Source organism: Manis pentadactyla, chromosome 14 (assembly GCF_030020395.1).
Source record: "Manis pentadactyla isolate mManPen7 chromosome 14, mManPen7.hap1, whole genome shotgun sequence".
Lineage (NCBI taxonomy): Eukaryota > Metazoa > Chordata > Mammalia > Pholidota > Manidae > Manis > Manis pentadactyla.
Window position 1 is genome coordinate 41595837 of NC_080032.1, and position 18893 is coordinate 41614729.

At 40.8% G+C, this 18893-nt stretch overlaps 1 protein-coding gene across 3 annotated transcripts in view; it reads right to left on the reverse strand.

Moving 5' to 3' along the window:
* Positions 1 to 1959: 1959 nt before the first annotated feature.
* The window catches only part of LRRC3B (leucine rich repeat containing 3B), an 83392-nt gene continuing 66458 nt past the window's right edge, over positions 1960 to 18893 (reverse strand). For all 3 annotated transcript variants that reach the window (XM_036886160.2, XM_036886162.2, XM_036886161.2), the window contains exon 2: positions 1960 to 3225. In XM_036886160.2, the coding sequence (XP_036742055.1) occupies positions 2283 to 3062 (780 nt within the window). In that variant the 5' untranslated portion in view covers positions 3063 to 3225 and the 3' untranslated portion in view covers positions 1960 to 2282. The remainder of the gene's footprint in view (positions 3226 to 18893) is intronic.

Sequence of the window (18893 nt, forward strand, 5' to 3'; positions counted from 1 at the left end):
GGATTATATGATTTGTGACAGCTTTTCTAAAATGAATGTGACTCACACACTCAAACAGCACAATTAATATATGTAATTTTTAAAAGGGCTGTCTTAGGAAAGACTTGATTTCCCTGTTCTTTAGGAAAAGAAGGGGCTTTCCAGTTAAGCACTTTTCTGTGGTGGTACTTACAGGGATATAGCATTACAGTGTCCTCCAGGGGGCGTTAAATCTTCAGCAAAGTTTCAATTTTGAAGAAAGAGCTGGAATCCAGTTAGCTAAAGCAGACAGCCTGATTTCCTTCTCACCAGGATGCAGCAGTATCTTGAGGACCCGCATCCTGAATTTCACATCACAGGCTTCTAACTAGACCTTATTCTTTTTAGTAAAGCCCTTGACCCTGGGGTGTGTGTCAGAGCAGCCTGGCTGGCCCTAAGGGTCAACATTATAACTCTTTAAGAGACTATTGCAGTGCATAGAAAATGTGCTTTCCAAAGGCAGAAATGTGATTCCTGGAGCCCCGAAGAAAACTGAATGTGAGCTGGAGAAGGCTATGTGGATCAAAATGGCAAAGGATTCCTCCTTCCTCCTTTAGCCCCACAAAGGGCTATTTTTGCTGTTAATTTTTAGTGCAACCATCACTTAGGAGTCTGCAAACCTTTAGGTCTGGGGAACAAGCAACTTGATGTAGTGAAGTCTATGACTGCAAAATAATACAGGACACTGGTTAAGAGGTCCAAAGATTCTGAAATAGACTGGGTTTCAGTATCTACTATATTTCTTATAAGCCCTAGGCTCCTGAATTTAATTACTTAAAACTCCTCTCTGATTCCTCATGCACAGAAGGCTATATCATAGGGTAACTGCAAAAATTAATTTAGATGCCTCAAAGAAAGTACTTGGTGCATAGTAAGTGTTCCATAAATGGTATTAGTCTTATTCCAGAGTGTGGAATCAAGATCCCTATGACAAAACCTCAGTTATGTCTCCCCCTTCTCCCCTGCTTAGAGTCCTCCAGAGAAGAAAAAATACTTCTCAGTACTTTTTCCCTTTGTTCCTTCTGCTTTCTCTACATCACCTTCTGATGAGATCCCACCCATGTTTCAAGGATTATCTGTAGTGGCATCTTAAAAGCAAAAAGAACACTATTCCCTCCTCCAAGGACTGAATGAGCTTTCTCCTACCTCTGAATAACATCAGGGACACAATATCTTGATAACCAGATGTATACATTTGTCAAAACCTACAGGAGTGTTCACTTAACATGATGCAGTTTTCAACATGTAAATTGCTCCTCTATAAACCAACCCAGGAGAAACATAATCAGAAGAACTCAGTGTTTGGAGAGATGAAGACTTGGTCCAAATTCAAATTCTGACACTGTCCACTTGGCAGGTCATTGAGACTTCTTCACCCATAGTTTCCTCCTATGTAAGTGGGGCAATTGTCACTCCCTCCTCTTTAAGGGGTTTAGAGACACAATAATATATGAAAATGCCTTGCACAGTGCTTGCACACAGCTGATGCTACTTGACTGTTAGGACCTTCCTTTTCAGCATAACTATTTCTGTGATTGTATTACAACACTCCCATCCACCAGAAGATAATCTTGAGGATAGAATATGGTCTTTCTTTTTCTTTTCTAAGTGTCTTGCTTAGAGTACAAGTGGTGTCCTTGGCTACAGAGAGATCTTTACAGCTAAACACATCAACTTTTAGACAGCAAACACCTAGAGGCATCCCAACTTAAGCCTCTGCAAGATGTTATGCTCGATGTGGCCACCTGGGTTTGCAAAGGCTCAGTATATTGAAGTCTGACAGATGCTTCACTTGGCCAATGATTCAGCTATGGCTCCCCAGTGTACACTATGGCTTCATAACACATCTTTCAGTGTATGGTGGTTCTTTATGATAGTTGTCTCTTTCCCTTTAAAGCAATGGAATGACTGTACTCTTTTATTGACCAATAAGTCACTCTCTTTTCCATGGTTCAAAGTTAAGCTTTTATTTGGTTTTAAATTAAAAAAATAAATTTCATTATTAAATAGTGAGATGGATCTAAACTAATGTTCAGATAGTAGCTTACTCAGGAATATACCATGGGGGGTACAATTAAGGGGTGGGCCACCTAAACTAAAATTATTTGTTATGTTGTCATGGTTGTTAAAAGTTCAACAGTGGCGTAATTCAAAAGAAACTTGAGATACAAAGTTTTAAATGTTTACAATGGAAGAGGGAAGTAAACCACTTATTCTACTTCAAATGCAACACATTTCGTTCTCAATGCCAGTCAGTTTGGATGCTATACCACAGTGCTGATGTCGTCAGGCTCATCTGCTTTCTTTTGCCTGCTTGGCAGGGATTTCAAGTATTCGAGATGTCTCCGGGCATCCTCCTGATTTTGCCTCACGTAATACACCACATAGGAGATCACCATGGTGAACCAGCCAAACATGGTGACCAGCATGGCATAATCGGTGGTTTTTTTGGGAAGGTTACAAAGGTCAGCATCATTGGCAGCATTGAGGAAGGGTCTCCCGGCATGTTCGTCCAACACAGAAGTCTTACAGATCACGTTGTGCGCTGTCTCATGGTTGGACGCCATGCTCCTCAGAACTTGCTGTAGAGTACAGTCGCAGTGCCAGGGATTGTTGGCAATTCTGGCCCTGGCCTTCAGGTTATTGAAGGCATTTTTGTGCACACTTTGAATCCGGTTGTCGGACAAGTCCAGAGTCTGCAAGGTTTCCGCTACTCCTTTGAAGGCATGCTCATCGATAAACTCAATGCCATTTTTGGACAAGTTGAGAACTCTTAGTTGATGAAGGTCCTTAAAAATTTCATTGGGGATAGAAGTGATCTGATTGGAGTCCAGATACAATAAGACTGTTTCAGGAGGAAGATCTCTAGGTATTTCCTTGAGATTTGCATTGCTACAGGTGACATTTAAACCCCCAGAGGAAGAACAAAGACAGCCCTTGGGACACATACTGGCAGAATGAAAGCACAGTATCATAAGAACAAAACTTTGTAGGAGGAGACACATGGAGAGGGAACGGGTCAACCACAGGTCTACCAGATTCATGCTGGAATGTCAGCATAATCACAAGCCCATTTCTCATTTGCTCCGACTGGCAAGCATGGCAACGGTTCCGACCTGTCCACACCGTTGATGTCCTTGTTGAGTGGTTCAAGAGGCTGCAACTAACACAAGGGTCTCTTCATTATTCCTGTCCTTGCTTGGGCACCTAAAGGAAAGGGAAGCAGATGCAGTTAGCTCTTTGCAAAGGGAGGTACATTGCAATTAAAAGTGTTCTCATGCATCTGGCATTCTTATATGGGCAGGAGGGTTGGTTATGCAGGTAATTTCCATCAACACCACTGGGAGTTATCTGCATAATGGGAGTGTCCTGCTCAAATCCCAGGTGCTGGCGTAGAGGACTGTCATTAAATGACAACATTTCCGAGTTATGCTGCCTTAAGTAAACAGTCCAAATATCTCTCATTTCTACTGGTCCTCTCAACATCCTGAACCCCTTCTAAATTCTAGTGATAAAATTTAATTACACCTTTCCCCCTTCCTAAAGTAACAGATGCATTAATACAATTTAGCCCTGTACTTGGGCAGCAATGAGAAGAAAAAAAAAACACTGATATTTCATGGTTAATGACCATAGATAGCAATATCTGTCATGGATTTTGAGTGAATGCCCAATTGGGATATTTTCTCTAAAGAAACATCTTATTTGAAGTAAGAAATGAATGAATGCATTGCAACCTTCATAACAAAATGTTGCTAGGAACTAAGAGCCCAGGAGTGGTCTCCCTGTGACTTCTTGAGAGATTACATTACACCTGGGAGATGCTCTTAACTGAATTTCCAAAGGATTCTCTCCATTTTCTAAACAGCATATCCCCTCCATGGTAAATTTTCAAATATGACACACATCTCCTAGCCTTTTTAAAAAATAAGAATTACAAAATACTAGCCTCTAAGACTCCCCCAATCACATACAGGTATTATTAGCATTGGAATGGGTCTCAGAAATTTCAGAGATTAAGAGAGATAAGCAAGGTTTTGAGTTTACTCAAAAACAGGGATGAGAACTTAACCCTCAAAATTACTCTCTCACGTAAGGAGGACAGGCATCTTTGGGACCAGTTCATAGAGGATGCAAGTGGATCTTGGAGAGATGATGTGACCTGGCCACGGTCAAAGAGCTTGTAGGTGGTGAAACTAGATGCAAGCCAGACTTTGTTCTGACTCAATAATCTCAAAACTCTTCCCACCACCCCCTCAGCTCTCTCCCAACTCCATCTGCTCTATGAGGACAGTCAGGATCCAGGGAGCATTGCTGGGTGTGATTTCTGACACTGTTATGTTGTCACTCAATCCAAACTGAGGACCCCGTAGAGCTCTATCGCTGGGCTTTCTACACTGTGGAGGAAAACCATGCCTGACTTCAAAGGAGTCTCAGGATCTGAGAAACAAGGAGAATATTCAGTCCTCTTACAGTTGCTCACAGCAAATGGCTTTCTGCATGAGCAACAAATGACTCGCTGCAAACTTATCTTTTCTAAAGATCCCAGATGGATAAATACAGAGGGAAATGACTCCAAATGTTACCAAACTCACAGAAGAGAAGATTAATGTGAGCTGAAAACATAATGAACTGGGTTGTTAATCATGGAAAAAATGAAATTAGCAACAGCAGAATGGAGTGGATGTGCTTTTGGAATCCTGAGTCCCTTAAATGCCAGAGAATGCTAAAGAAGGACCCCTAGGCTTACTAAGCCATCCATCAAGAGCTCATTGTATTTGCAGTGAAAGTTTCCCTTGCTTCCATGTTTTCCTTCAAAACTGCATTGCAGGGCATTTGGGGACTAGTCATTGTATAGATGGGAGAGAGACGCAAATGAACAGGTGTGGAGGGGAAGGCACTAAGAGAGTAAAGAGGGAAGCAGAAGGACAGAGAAAGGATGCTAGGAGTACATGAGAAGGATACAGGAGATGGGAGCAATCAATGCGACTAAGAAAATAAAGGGATTCCATGTCATCAAGCAACTTCCACCAGCTGAGTATGTACCGCCTGCTGAAATCCTGCTAAAAAGCGTCAAGGACCTTTTCCTGGAGGACACTCCACAGCTCTTCAGAGTCAGATTTGAGGAAAAGAGTTCTCTAATTAAATTATAAGCTGCGTGAGGGCAGGAACTTGTTTCTGGCTCATGTGGAAACAGAGGTAACAACTAAAATTGGAACAATTAAAATAGGAAAGCACATTCATTTGCATCCAGATTTAATCCTTATTAGGGGGTGCTCCTGGGCAAGTTACTTAACTTCTCTAAACCTCAGTTTCCTTATCTTTGTACAGAGGTTATAAAAACACCTAATTACAGGTTGATTTGAGAATTGATGTGAGATAATTCACATAAAGCATTTAGCACGATGCCTGAAAGGTTAAAGGTTAAGAGCTCCATACCTGTTAGCTATAGTTACTATTATTATCCCAGATACATTCTCAACTCCTAGCATAGTGCCTGACATGTAGTAAGGGCCGAATACATTCTTTTGTATGAATGAACCAATGAAGTATTGAAGAATCTAGCTTTTCTTTTTCTTCCCTATGTTAATTATTTTTAACACAAATATTGGCTCATCAAATGTCTATTGGTTTTACATGTTAACACAGTGGTCTTCAGAAAAATCATGAGTGCAGGCTCCTAGTTGACAGAAGCAAAAATATAATTTTTCTCAGTAGGCTTCATAGTTTTCTTCATGGTTTCTCCAGAATGATCAGTCCAATGGGCATAATCACACACAAGAAATAGGACACATCTTGAGTTCTCAACACCAGACTGCAATCCCTCTTGGGACAGAATCCTTCATGCCCCACTGGTCCACCTGTACCCTGATGGGATGCCTATGAGGAGTACAAATGCAGAGAATCCCTTGAGTTCAAAGAGGTTAGACTCAAACCAAGCATTTCACTTTTTCTCTCTGATTTGATGAAAGGGGAATAGAAGCTTCCAGGATCGTCTAGATTGTTGGAATGCTATGAGTTGGCCTGGAGAGTCTCCCGCCTTCAGACAGGACAAAGTGACCAGAGATGCAGGTTGTAGAGAGCTGAGCCCTTGGATGTCCAGGCGGCAGGCAGCAAGGCCAAAGACACTGAGTCAAGCTCATCTCCAGCGAGGAGGGTGGAAGAGCTGCTTCTCTACTCTATTATGCTGAACTAGTTTCCAAAAGGATTAGCAGCTTGATATTCACGTAAATTACTAGATAGGTCAATGGTGGTTTGTGGAAAAGGAACACAAGGGGAGATGTGCCCCAGAGTAAAAAAGTAGATATCCTTCTTATCATCCAGCAGGATAAAAAGCTAAAAAGGTGGCTGGAAACCCCAAACTCCCTCCTGCTCTGTTACCAGTCAGATGTACCCACAATCCCAAAGTAGCAAGCTAGCTATCCTGCCGGGAAGAAGGGAGTGCCACCTTATTAACTTCAGGATGAGGAGGCAGAGCACAAAAGGGCTGCGTTCACACCAAAGATGGTAACAACAGCAGCAGTGGTTGCTGCCCATCTTCCAGATTAACAGCAAGACCCACTTTTGGTGGGACAGAGCAAATCAAACACTATCTTTCTCTCTCCTAACTTCCCCTTTGCTATTCTCAATTCATTAGACTCTCCTACCCTCTGCACTTAGGCCCTTCAAATGTGGCTGGGGCAATCAGGAAGCTACAGAATTTCTGCATGTGGTGCTCGGGTATGAGCTATGACCGCAAAGAGGGCCATGGAATCGCTAGACCCATGCTTTGTTCTTTTTTTTTTCCTTCACACAGGTTTCTGACCTATAGCCATTAATGCCAGGAAGGGGTGGCAACCATCAAATAGTGTCTCCAGAAGAAAAAGAAAAAGAAAAAAAGGCACTTAGCAGGCTGCCTGAGGAGACAGTTCTTTCAACGGCTGATTAACAACTCTATCTGCTTCCTCCTTCTTTTGCTCATCGTTAGGGGACACTCAGGGATACTCGAGGCTTCTAACCCAAATGCTTTCATTAACTCTTCTGAGGTAACTGAGTGCACCATTTTGGAAAGAAATATCAGACACGCACAAATTTCTTCCAATTGCACCTATGCAATTCTGCTACCAAACAGAAGGATTTGATCAAAAAGCACAAAATAGTAAAACAGTTCAGGACATAAAATTCAAATCAGTGGGAAAAAAACCCCAAACATTTAAGTAGTTAATATGAGAACTTCTGCATGGCAAAAAGTAAGACCACAAAGAGAAAAGACAGATGGTAAAATACTGATTGCTTCAGTATACAAGTTCATACAAAGGAAAAAGAAACTAACTAGAAAAAGGGACAGAAAAACAACATACATAAATGACCAATAAATCATATGAAAAGATTCTTGATCTCACTGACAGTGAAATAAATTCGTGTTAAAGTATCTATCACCTTGGTTAAAATTAGGAAGACTATGTAATGATAATGAAATGGTTTAAAACAAAACAAGTTACCCCTCAAACGTTTGGTGAAAGGCATTCTTTTTTGTATGAGCAATGTTGGAATAGCTACTAAAAATTTAAAATTTAACAATAATTTAGATTGACTTGTATTGATGTTAAGATCTCTAAAAATGACCTATTTCAGGTTCACAGATCCTGCCAACTATGCCAGATTAACTCCTGTGGGGAAAAAAAAATGTGTTCCCAGCCTGGGGCAAATAAACCTTTGCAGCCATAAGCATTCAAAGGGAAAAAAATAAAGTGGGAGAAGCCTGTTTATTGCTTACAAGAAGTCATCTATTCCAGCTCATCCATGTCTCTCCCTATCCTGGCTGGGAAGAAGCCAAAAAATCCTCTCTGGTTCCCACGCTCACTTGCCCCTCCACCTCCCTTGCAATCACCTATTGATATGGAGATGCACAACTTCTCTCCAACCCTTGGAAACCCATATCGATATGGAGACGCACTAAGGCCAGGTGAGAGATTCTGGAAATATTGCAATTTTACCCACATGACCTCCAAAAAGCAGCTTGAAATAAAGGGTTCTTATAGTATAATCCTGTATTTCTGAAAGTTTTTTAAAAGGAGGTAAATACGCAACCACAGGACCATATCTGAAAGGAGGTATAAGCAACTAGTAATAGTGCTTAGCTCTGAGAAGTGGGACTTGGGCTGGACGGAGAGAAGAGAAATTCTCTTTCTATTTTACACCCTCCATATGGTTTTAACTTCTTATCATGTAAAGATGTTTTGTTTGTTTTTGTTTTGTTTTTACAATACAGATTTGAAAAATGTAATACAAAAAAGATCGGGGTTTAGCTGAAAAAAAACAACAACCCAAATGTAATGCCTCAGAAAGCAACTTTTATGAGCATGAAAGACTTGGACAGTGGTGGTGAAAAGGGTCAGACACATGGAAAGACAATCAATTTGAACAGGCTGAACCTATTTCACCATGAGAGGCTGAATATGCAAAGGGACAATGGTGAAGTCATGTATACAAGCAGACCTCTGACTCACAATCTGCTTGAACAGCCTAGGGAGCCAGACTACAGCCTCCATAGCAATCAGCCCAGACCAGCCAGGTCTTGATCGGTAACTGCCCATTTCCCTGATTTTTGTCCCTGTTTCCAGTTTAGGACTGACTTGGGAGGGCCACTGTGCTCCTTTAACCAACCACACAGGATGCTCCGGTTCTAGCTAGTGTGCCTCCAGTGTTCCCATTCCAAGAGCCTCCAATCCAGGCACATACGAAGCCTTTCATTATCCATTATAAAGCTTTTACACTCCCCTGCCTGTGTCTGAGGCTCATCCAAATGCAAGGAATGGTGGCTGACTCCCTTGCTGTAGAAAGCTTGGAAAAAAAATGGCCTTTGCTTGTTTTCATCTGGGTAGTTTCTGTTTATTTCCATAAAGACTAAAGTTTGAGTATGTGACATTTTCAAGCAATAGTTCCAAAGTTAGCTTCATAATCTATTATAGAAATTATCTACTGCTTTCTTTATATGCCCAGGTTTTCTATAAACTAAGGATGGGCTGCATAAGCCATCAATGTGTGTGATTCCTGACCCAAAACTTAGGAAGAGTTGGGACTTGGATGATTTAGATGAATGAACTATATAGGTAATTTCCTCTACTGCTGCTCTCTGAGATCATGTTCATAAATACAACTTCTTAATTCACATCTTTGGCATTGAGCCCTGCCATAAATTTTAGTCTCCGTTTCCTTTTATGACCACTTTCACCAGAAGATTCCACCTTGACTTCAAACCAGGCACACCGAAAAGTAAAATCATTTTCACCCTTTATTCCCACCCAACCACCTTCCTCCTCCACCATGAACCACCTGCTGCTCATCTCTCCTAATTTTTTTTAACAGTTTTGTTTTTCATTCTCCTTTCTACCTCACCTGTGCCTTACTTTCCCACTGCCTTTTTTCCTGTTCAAACCTCCACCACTTGCTCTGAAAGGAAGCAAAAAAGCCTCTTTCCTGGGCTGCCCGTGGGCAGTCTCTTGGCTTCCAGTCACCTAAGGTCAGGTTCAGAAACTCTCTAACCATGTATCCTGCTGCTGTTCTTAGCAAGCTTCTCTTTTCAATCTTCTCTCTCACCATGCTTCCTTACTCCCATTTCCTGAGCTCAGTAAATAGATCGATGATTACCAATCTGATGACAAATACGAGATTTATCAAAAACCATCCCAACTGAAGACCGTCACAGCTTGGAATAGCATTCCTGATTTCAAATCCAACTATGAAGATCAGGCCCATGTGTTATTCAGGTGGCCCACTGACAGCGGCAGCTGTGATCACCTAGTAAAAGACAAGAACTGATGAGGTGGACAGACAGAGCAGGAATTGAGGATTCTATATTTAAAAGGCATCTCATCTGCTTGCAGATCCAGAATTGTTTAAGTCATGGGGCTCTTAGAATCTCCAAACTCTCCCTTTTCTAATATCCTAGCCTCTACTATATTATTGGTCATTCTCCACTCAAATTAAAGATATCTGTTTGTCTTTTCTATCAGACCATAAACTTCAGAGGGTAGGGCCAGTGTCTTATTCTTTTTATATTTTCACATCACCCATGGTAAGAATTTCATAAGTGTTTATTGGGATGAATTAGGATCCTTCCTTGTTTCATCATAAAACAGTTATCATTCACTTGGCATTTATTATGTGCTAGGTATTTATGAAGTGATCACCTCATCTAACAGGATGGTGAAACTGAACTTCTGACTAGGGCCCTGGTTAAATGGATACAGAATTCCAAAGTGAGAGGTCAACTTGCCATGTGAAGGTTGGCTGACGTGGGTCTAGCATCTCCTTAGCCACTGTGAAAGTAAAAAGCATCAAGAGGTACCTATCCTGTCACCTCCATACAGATGACCAATAAATCACATGAAAGGGGAGGAGAACTTGCTGCATGACTCCTGGGACCGGGGGCAGAATGTCCTGTTACAGGAACTCGGCAGACCCACTGTTACGGGGGAGTTGGGTGAGGTTCTGTGTTGGGGTGAGCCTGCACTCCCAGAGTTTGTCAGACCAGGGATGGAAAACTATTTCCTATGGGTCAGGGATGGCCACCTGGGGGAATAAGATCCCCAGAGGAGAGTACCTCGGGTCCTGACTCACTGTCCCATAGCATTCCCTGGTAGGGCAAACAGCAAGCAACTGGAGGGTGGATGCTTAGATTTTGGGGAAATGAACCCCCTTGGCCACCTGGAATAGATCCACTACTGGGCTCAGGGAGCGATATGGGTGGGTAGGGGCCATGAAAGGGAAGCAGCAGGCCTGCCCTACTCTACTTCCTCCTGGTGAGCCCCTGAGTAGAGAGATGGAACCCATTCATGCTGACACCCTGGAAGAGGGCTGGGGTGGAGGGGCAGAGAGGAGAAATCTCTCCCTTCCCTTTTTGCCTGAAACAAAGAGGAGAGGAGCTTAGTTAAATATTAAATGAAATCTAGGGTATTGGTTAATCTCTTGTACTAGCCATTTCAATTATCACATCTACTTTTTACTTTGGTTTCAATTGAGTTTGTGACTTAAAGTAACCTAAGACTAAGCACACAGTTATGGGGCCAACTGATGTTTCCATTCAGGGACTAGAGGAGGAGGATCATAGAACAGAAATAAAAAGAATGGTGGAGGCAAAGAGTATGCTGCATTTTTTTCTGGATTCCCATACATCTCTTTTCAAATTCCTCACTACCATCCTGAAAGGTAGCAATTCTGGCCTTTGTACAGATAAGCAAAATGAGGCATAAAGAGGTGATATAACGTGAATACTGTTGCAGTGGTGAAGTGCTGGAAACAAGATGTGAACTCAAGTCCCGTGGCTTCCAGAGTGTGTGGTCAGACATGGCGTTGCACTCCTCTTTCCAGTTAAACTACTGTAATTTGTTTTCTCCTTCTCTGCTGACTCCACTAAGATGATGGATTTTACACTGGGGGAGCCATGCAAGCTGAAAAGAAAGACTAGCTGGTTAGGAGGAGGGAGGGAGAAAGGCAGACGGATGCTTCTGAAGGGGTTCAAACAAGGCTCACCACAGGGGTCACCTGGGCATGAAAACAATTTTGAGTTGAACACGATGGAGGCCCAGAAGACTAAGGAAGAGCTTTTTGTCTCCTGCTCAATGGCAGAAAAGCATTTCGATAGAGGGCCTCGCACCAGAAACAACTAGGAAGAGTCCAGGCAGGTGTCTGGCTGTGGGGAGAGCTCTGCAGGGCCTCTTTGTTCAAATTCCTCTCGGGGTCCCACAGTCTCCACAGGGCCTGGCAAACATTTGTTTACCAAACATTTGTTCTTCCCATCTTCCTGTGAATGTCTTATTTCCCTTTGAAGCCCCAGACCGTTACCTTCTTCATCTTAGCTCTGAACAGCATGTCAGCCTCAACTGCCTCACTGTCAGGGAGCTTCTTATTGTCTTTGTGGGGCTCCCTTGGGTATGTAATTGAATTTATTTTTCTCCTAATAATCTGTTGTATGTCAATTTAATTAACAGACTAGCCAAAAGAACCTAGAAGAGCAGAGGAAAAATTTTCCTCCCTTATACTTCTAAGCCAAAAAGCTCTAAAATTATACATTTGCCTTAACATTTGTGAACACTACATTAGATCCTGCTGGGCAACTGCATGGATATGCTCTCATTTAATTCTCTCTAAACAACCTGTCATATTCACATGATGGACATCATTAGTCCCATGTTAGGACAGTATATGAGTTGCTGAATGGAGAATGCACAAAGTCACACAGCTGGTTAGCAGAAGGACAGAACCTGGGTCCCCAGTGCCCTGCAGAATAGATCCCATTCGACATGCATTGGTTTGTAGATCTCTTTTACTGGCCACTGTTTGATATGGAGAATCTGTAAACACAAATGCTGAGTTTCAAATGCTAAACCAGCCTTCTGCCTGACCACTTCCTAGAGTTAGAGAAAGTCAGTAAGGGGGATGCGAAACTCCCTTTTCCTGCAAGAATATTTTCAAGGCCAAAACTTTTTCCAAAATGACATGAAATCGATTTGTTCCAGATCTCAGTCAGTTCAGGCTCTGCTTTACCTCCTTTGAAACCTATTTCACAAAATAAACCTCTAAGCAAACCCTCAGTTTATTGGGAAACAAAAAAATCCTCTTATGAAAACACTGGCTCCTTCCTACATGATGTAATGCCCAAAGACGTCCAGGGTGGATTTAAAAGTTCCTCACATCCATGAACCTACTGGAAAAACAAACACAAACCACTTTTTCTTTTCTTTTTTGAACCCAGCATCTATCCCTCTGTGGATGCTAAAGAGAGAATAAAGATAGGACAGTGTCTTTGTTACATCTGTATTTATATTCAACATGCTGCAAGTTTAGAGGGAGACTGAGTGGGCACCCATACATCTCAGGTTCTTTCTGCTTCTCTATTATTATTTCCCAGTAAATGCCTATGACATTTACAACAGTGAGAGTTTTGCAAACTCTTCATGCATAACCTACATAATGTAGGCTCCTAACGACTCACCAGGGACCAGAGACAATTTGAAAGCTGCTTTTATAAAGCACTAACTTCTGCTGGGTTCAGTTACATTTCTGAGTAGGATGAGCAACTGTACCATTTTAAAAAGACTGTGTCTGGCTTAACCTTACTTCATTGACTTGGTGGGAAAAATACAGGATTGAGATTCAAAACTAAAGTCTGGAAAACAGTGAGAGTTTTGCAAACTCTTCATTCATAACCTACATAATGTAGGTTCCTGACCTACATGTTTTTTTCCTAATGTAGGTTCGAACCCCAGCTTCTGAGGAATGAATTCCAAAAACTTTGCAAATCACTCACACTCCCTTGCTTTAGCTGCCCTAGGACTCTGATCAATAATATCCACCTCATCGGTCTCATAGCTATAAGGATAAAGTGAAATATGTGAAATGTGCTTCAGAAAGTGTCATGGACCATTCAAAGGTTATGGTCTATTATGGGTTTCAATATTCAGTTATTTTTTCTAAAAAATACCAGGTCATTCTTTTTTCCAGGGCCTTGAGTTTCTTTTTCTTAAGCATAATCAATGAGGAAATGATTCCACTTCACCCAGACAGCATTCATGCAAAAATATATTTAACCAGAATCTAATCAAGACGAACGGATCAGACCAATCCGAGAACATGAGACGTGTTACAGGGTGACTGATGAGAACTCTTCCAAGGGTCAGTGAAGGGGAAAAATGAAAACCAACAAACAAGCTGCAAACTGTCCTGGATAAAAGGGAGAAGAGACGGGACAACTACAGGCAATACGAGAGTCTGATTTATGGATTTAAAAAAACACAGCAGCAAACACTATTGAAACAATTAGGGGGAAATGTGAAGACAAACTGTATGTAAGATATTAGTGTATCAAATTTAAATTTCTTGGAGGCCACATATACATAGGATGGCAGTAGGAAGGAGACAGTTCTTGATCTTGAGAGGTACACCTCGAGTTATTTTGGGGTAGTGTCATGGCAACTCCAACTTTCAAATCACCCAGTGAAAACAAAACCGTATTGATATGTGGAAAGAGAGAGACAAGAGTGGCAAAAGATTAACAACTGGTAAATAGAAAGTGATCGATATGAAAGTGTTCTTTTACCAATTTTTCAACTTGTCTGAAAATTCCAAGTATTTTGAATGAAAACTTGAAGGAGGAGAGATTGTATGGCTTAAAAAATAAAAATATAAAAGAACTTCAGGAGGAGAAGAAATTCCTTCCCAGTGAAGCAGGAACACTTGTCAGAGAGTATGGCTTATCTCCCCATAATGACACAAAACAGAAACCCAAGAAGAAATGAAGAGCGATTCTTTAAAACTGCATTTCATGTACACCAGGCCTAGAAAAAGGACTGGTCTGTTGACACAGGACAAATCTGGAGGGTGGTCCTGGTTTTACCAAGGTAGCAGGCACATCGTGGCTTGGCCATTTATTAGTTAGGCAATCTCTCTATCCCAGTTTTCTCCACTGAACACAGGGGTATAAAAAGAGTATCCACCCCAAAGGGGTTTCATGAGGATTAACTGAGATGACATATAAAACACTTAGAAAAGCTTCTGTTACATGATAAACTCTCAGTAAGAGTTATCTGCTTTATATAACTTAGATGAGATTTGGGACTTTGAAGCTGATAGTATTCAGATGAGGTTTTGGATTTTGAGTTGATGCTATAATGGGTTGAGACTTTGGGGGATACTGGGATATGATGAATATGTTTTGCATGGGGGATGAATGCAAATCTTTGGAGCCAAAGGTAGACTATAGCTAAAAAAAAAAGCCCCCAAAATATCTAGGTCATAATTGTTGGAACCCATGAATGTTACTTTGCAGATATGATTAAGTGAGGGATTTTGACATGGAGGCATTATCTTGGACTATCTGGGTGAGCCCTGAATGCAATTAAAAGTGTCCTTATAAGAAGGAGGCAGAGGGACAGTTGACACAGAAAAGAAGAAGGCAATCTGAGTACCAGAGATAGGAGTGATGTGGCCACAAGTCAAGAAATGTTGGCAGCGCCAGAAGCTGGAAGCAGCAAGGGGTGGATTCTTCCAGAGCCTTGGGAAGAAACAGGCCCTGCTGACAAGTGACTTTCAGTTCAGTAAAACTGACTTAAAACTTCTGGCCTCCAGAACAATAAGAAAATAGATGTGTGTTGTTTTAAGCCACAGGGTTTGTGGGTGTTTGTTACAGAGCCATAGGAACATAACACAGCAGTACGTGGGGAACAGAACTGGAAGTCAGTTCTATTTAACTCCCTAGTCCCCTGGGTTAAGGCCTTGTGCTGCAGCTAAATACCTGGCTTAGGTCCGAGTTTGCTTGCAGCCAAAGGAAGAAGACAATAATGTCAAGTGACAAAATGGTTATTACCTAATATAGTGAAAGATGATTACTTATTAGTAGAGAGAAACGTTTTCAAATCTCAGAGTTTTTCAAAGATCCCGAGAAAATGCTACCGTGTTTCATAATGGAGGGCATCTTTAAAACTTCACCGATGATACATATGTATTTGTCTTTGGCTTTAGGCATAAGATGAAATCATTACTCTGTGAAAGACCGTCTAAGCTAAATTCTCATCTAGGGCAGATATGGACTAGAGGTGCATAATAAAACAGGGATGGGACAGAAAATGTGGTGGAACAGAACGGTTAGCAAGTCCCTTATAGTGAGTTTATTATACAAAACAAGTCACTTTTGATGGTGAAAGCAGTGTTAGTAACAACTGTACTGGGACTACAGGCTCAAAATGGGACTGTCCCAGAAAAAATGAGACATATGGTCATGTTGCATATAGACAACATGCTTAGGAGTTAGGAGAGAGCCTAGTCAAATCTACAGTATGCCATTTAAAAAGAGTATGTTGATTCCTGTGTGAGACTAAAACAGACTTTTGTTCAGAGCTTCAGTCTTCTCAAACACTGATGTAAATTATCACCTGTGGACTATTAATTTAGTAATTTTACAAATAATACTGTAAGACAGATATGCTTTTTTTATAAGTTATAAAGGCTATCCAGAATTCACACATCTTAACAAATCAAATATTTTATTCTTCCAGGCTTTATAAAATATGTGTACTCACTTCATTTTGTAATTGCCATCTTAGCATAAATAAAGATTTTCTTTCTTAAGGTTCTAAATTGTCATGGCCATGTCATCATTTTAATACATACTTGCATAATGCCTCAGGATGTGAAATTATCGATTAGATCTATTTAAACATTATTCTTTTGTTAGATATTTTGGTTTTCTCCCATTTCTGCTAATAATTTATCATAAATAATGTGGAATGAAAGTGAATGTTTTGAGTCAACACATTTTCCCCTCTGGATCATTTCCTTAAGGTAAATTCCTAGAGGTGGAATTACTTGAGCCCAAGGATTGTCAGCTTCTCATCTGAATTCTGTTCCTGGTGTGCATTACTGAAAGGGCCATTGCGTAAGGTGATGGGCAATACCTGAAACTGACAAAGAGTTGATTACATCTGTTCAGTTGCAATGAATCTGTGTCCATGATGTCAAAACCAAACTACGTAGACTTTTTCCATAGGGAGGAAGCAGATCAAAGGCCTGTCGTCCTCTGCTGACTGTAGCCGTTGTGCATTGTAACCATAATGGCAATCGACAGGACCACTCACTCAGACCACTCGCTCCCGAGTCAGAACAGAGCAGACCAGAGAAGCAGAATCTATTTTTGGTCAAAAATTGGTATTTAAAAAACTATTTATTTACAGCTCTTGCAACTATTTTTTGGCAACAGTCCAGTATTTTTCCTAGGAGCCACTGGGAAATAATGATGCCCTGCATGTTTTTGTTTTTATTTGCCATTAAAAATGCAAACATATGAGTATGACTGCTTCTTGATTGAGGAACTGTTTCTTATAGCAAAAAAGAAGGAATTTAAAAAAAGAACTGTAATTACCCTAAAGCCCATCACAAAAAGATTGATTAAATTGTACATCAATACAGAAGAAAGAAGTAATCTACAAATTCTGGTAGAAAAGATATCAAATATATGTTAGATGAAAAATGTACAAGTATGATCCCATTTGTGTGAAACAGAATGATCTACACACACACACACACACACAAACACACATGCATGGATAATTAAAAAGTTATGTGGGAATGATACAAAAAATTGATGATAGTCTTACCCCTAAGGGACGGTTCTGGAGATGATAGCATGGAGGAGAATATTTACTTTTTTTATCTTCTACCCTTTTTACTATTGCAATCTTTTTTGTCATGAGCATAATCATAATAACCAGGAAATACAGGGATTGTCCAGTAGGCATTGACTGAGCACCTATTTTATCTTAGGAACTAAAGGGATTACAAAAGTATGTGAGACGTGGTGTTTCTTCTGAGCAGCTGAGTCACTGTGGACAGTCATTTAAACTTTCTGATCTCAGCAGAGTGTACCAGAAACACCAGAGTCAAAACCAAGTTCAACTCTCAGTTATAGTCCCAGCTGGGGGATTCTGGGCAAGCAAATTAACTGCTCAGTTTCCTCAGCTTTAAATAATACCTACTTCACAGGGTTCTGATAGTGTCTATCGCATAGCAGATGCTTGACACAATGCTATTAGCTCTGAATATACCTCCAGAGAGACCAGAATCAAGTCGAGATTTTCCACAGGGTCTGTGGAATACGAGGTATTAAAAGCTCCACCAAACAAATATTCTGTAGTCACATAAGTCTTAGAAATACCCGTTTTGAGGATCACAATGGATATCACTCTGTTAAAGGTTCTGAGAAGTTATAACAAAGTAACCTGTTAACTCAGAATTTCCCAGGTATACTTGGTCCCCCAACAAAGGTCTCTCTGGACCCCATTATTTTTACTCACGACCATCCACCAAATGTGATACTTGCTAAATTCAGACCTAATTAAACAACACTTATTACCAACTGTACTACTACTAACTTTACCCAAATACCTGGAGGGTAGAGGATGACAAGTTTTGCAAATGAGAATTCTATTTGCAGTTGACCCCTTGCAGGCTGTACAATATTACCACAGAGAAACACCCAACACCAACGAATGTCTATTGCAGGCAGAGATGAAACAATTAATCCATAGCTATCCCTAGAGGCATTGTGTTTAAGTAAAGAAAGTTCCCTTTGTAAAAGTATTCATATCTATACATAAATGAAAATGAATGGATTATTATTACCTTTAATTTTTATCCTCTCCGTTTTCTTCATCCTCAGATACTATTTTCAATTTTGAAAAGATCGTTTAGTAACATGATCCCTAAGGGTCTTGAAATCCATATAGAGTGGTGTTTCAAAGAAAGGGTTTTGCAGTTAGATATACCTAAGCTTGTGACAATTAGTACTAGTAACTTAATACTTATTAGTTGTGTGATTTTTTAGGGAATGTTACTTAACACTAAAGTTCAACTTTTTTACTATAAAATGGGCATGATAATTCTTATTTCACAGGGTACGGTAAATCGTTTTCAAAATAGCTTCCATATTTCCCATCCTGTTATTATGTATGCTCTTTTATAAGGTAACCTTGAAGCTCCTCCCATCAGGAGGTGGTCTACTTCCCCACCCCTTGAATCCAGGCTGGCCTTGGGATTTCCTTTGACCATAGGTGAGGCAGAAGTGACATTATGCCAGTTCCAGGCCTAACTCTCAAAGAGGCATGCATGCTCTAGTTTTTCCTCTTGGAATCCCCCCCACCCTAAGCCACAGTGTGAACAGTTTCTGGCTTGCCTGCTAGATGATGAGTGGTCATATAAGAAAAGGCCAGTGTCGCAGCTGAGGTTCTCTGGTCTAGAGCCAGCCACACTTCCAACATGCAAGAAAGCCCAGACTAGATCATCAGAGAAACCGTCTGACATGCAGCTGACTACAGACTCATTCACGAGTGAGCCCAGCCATG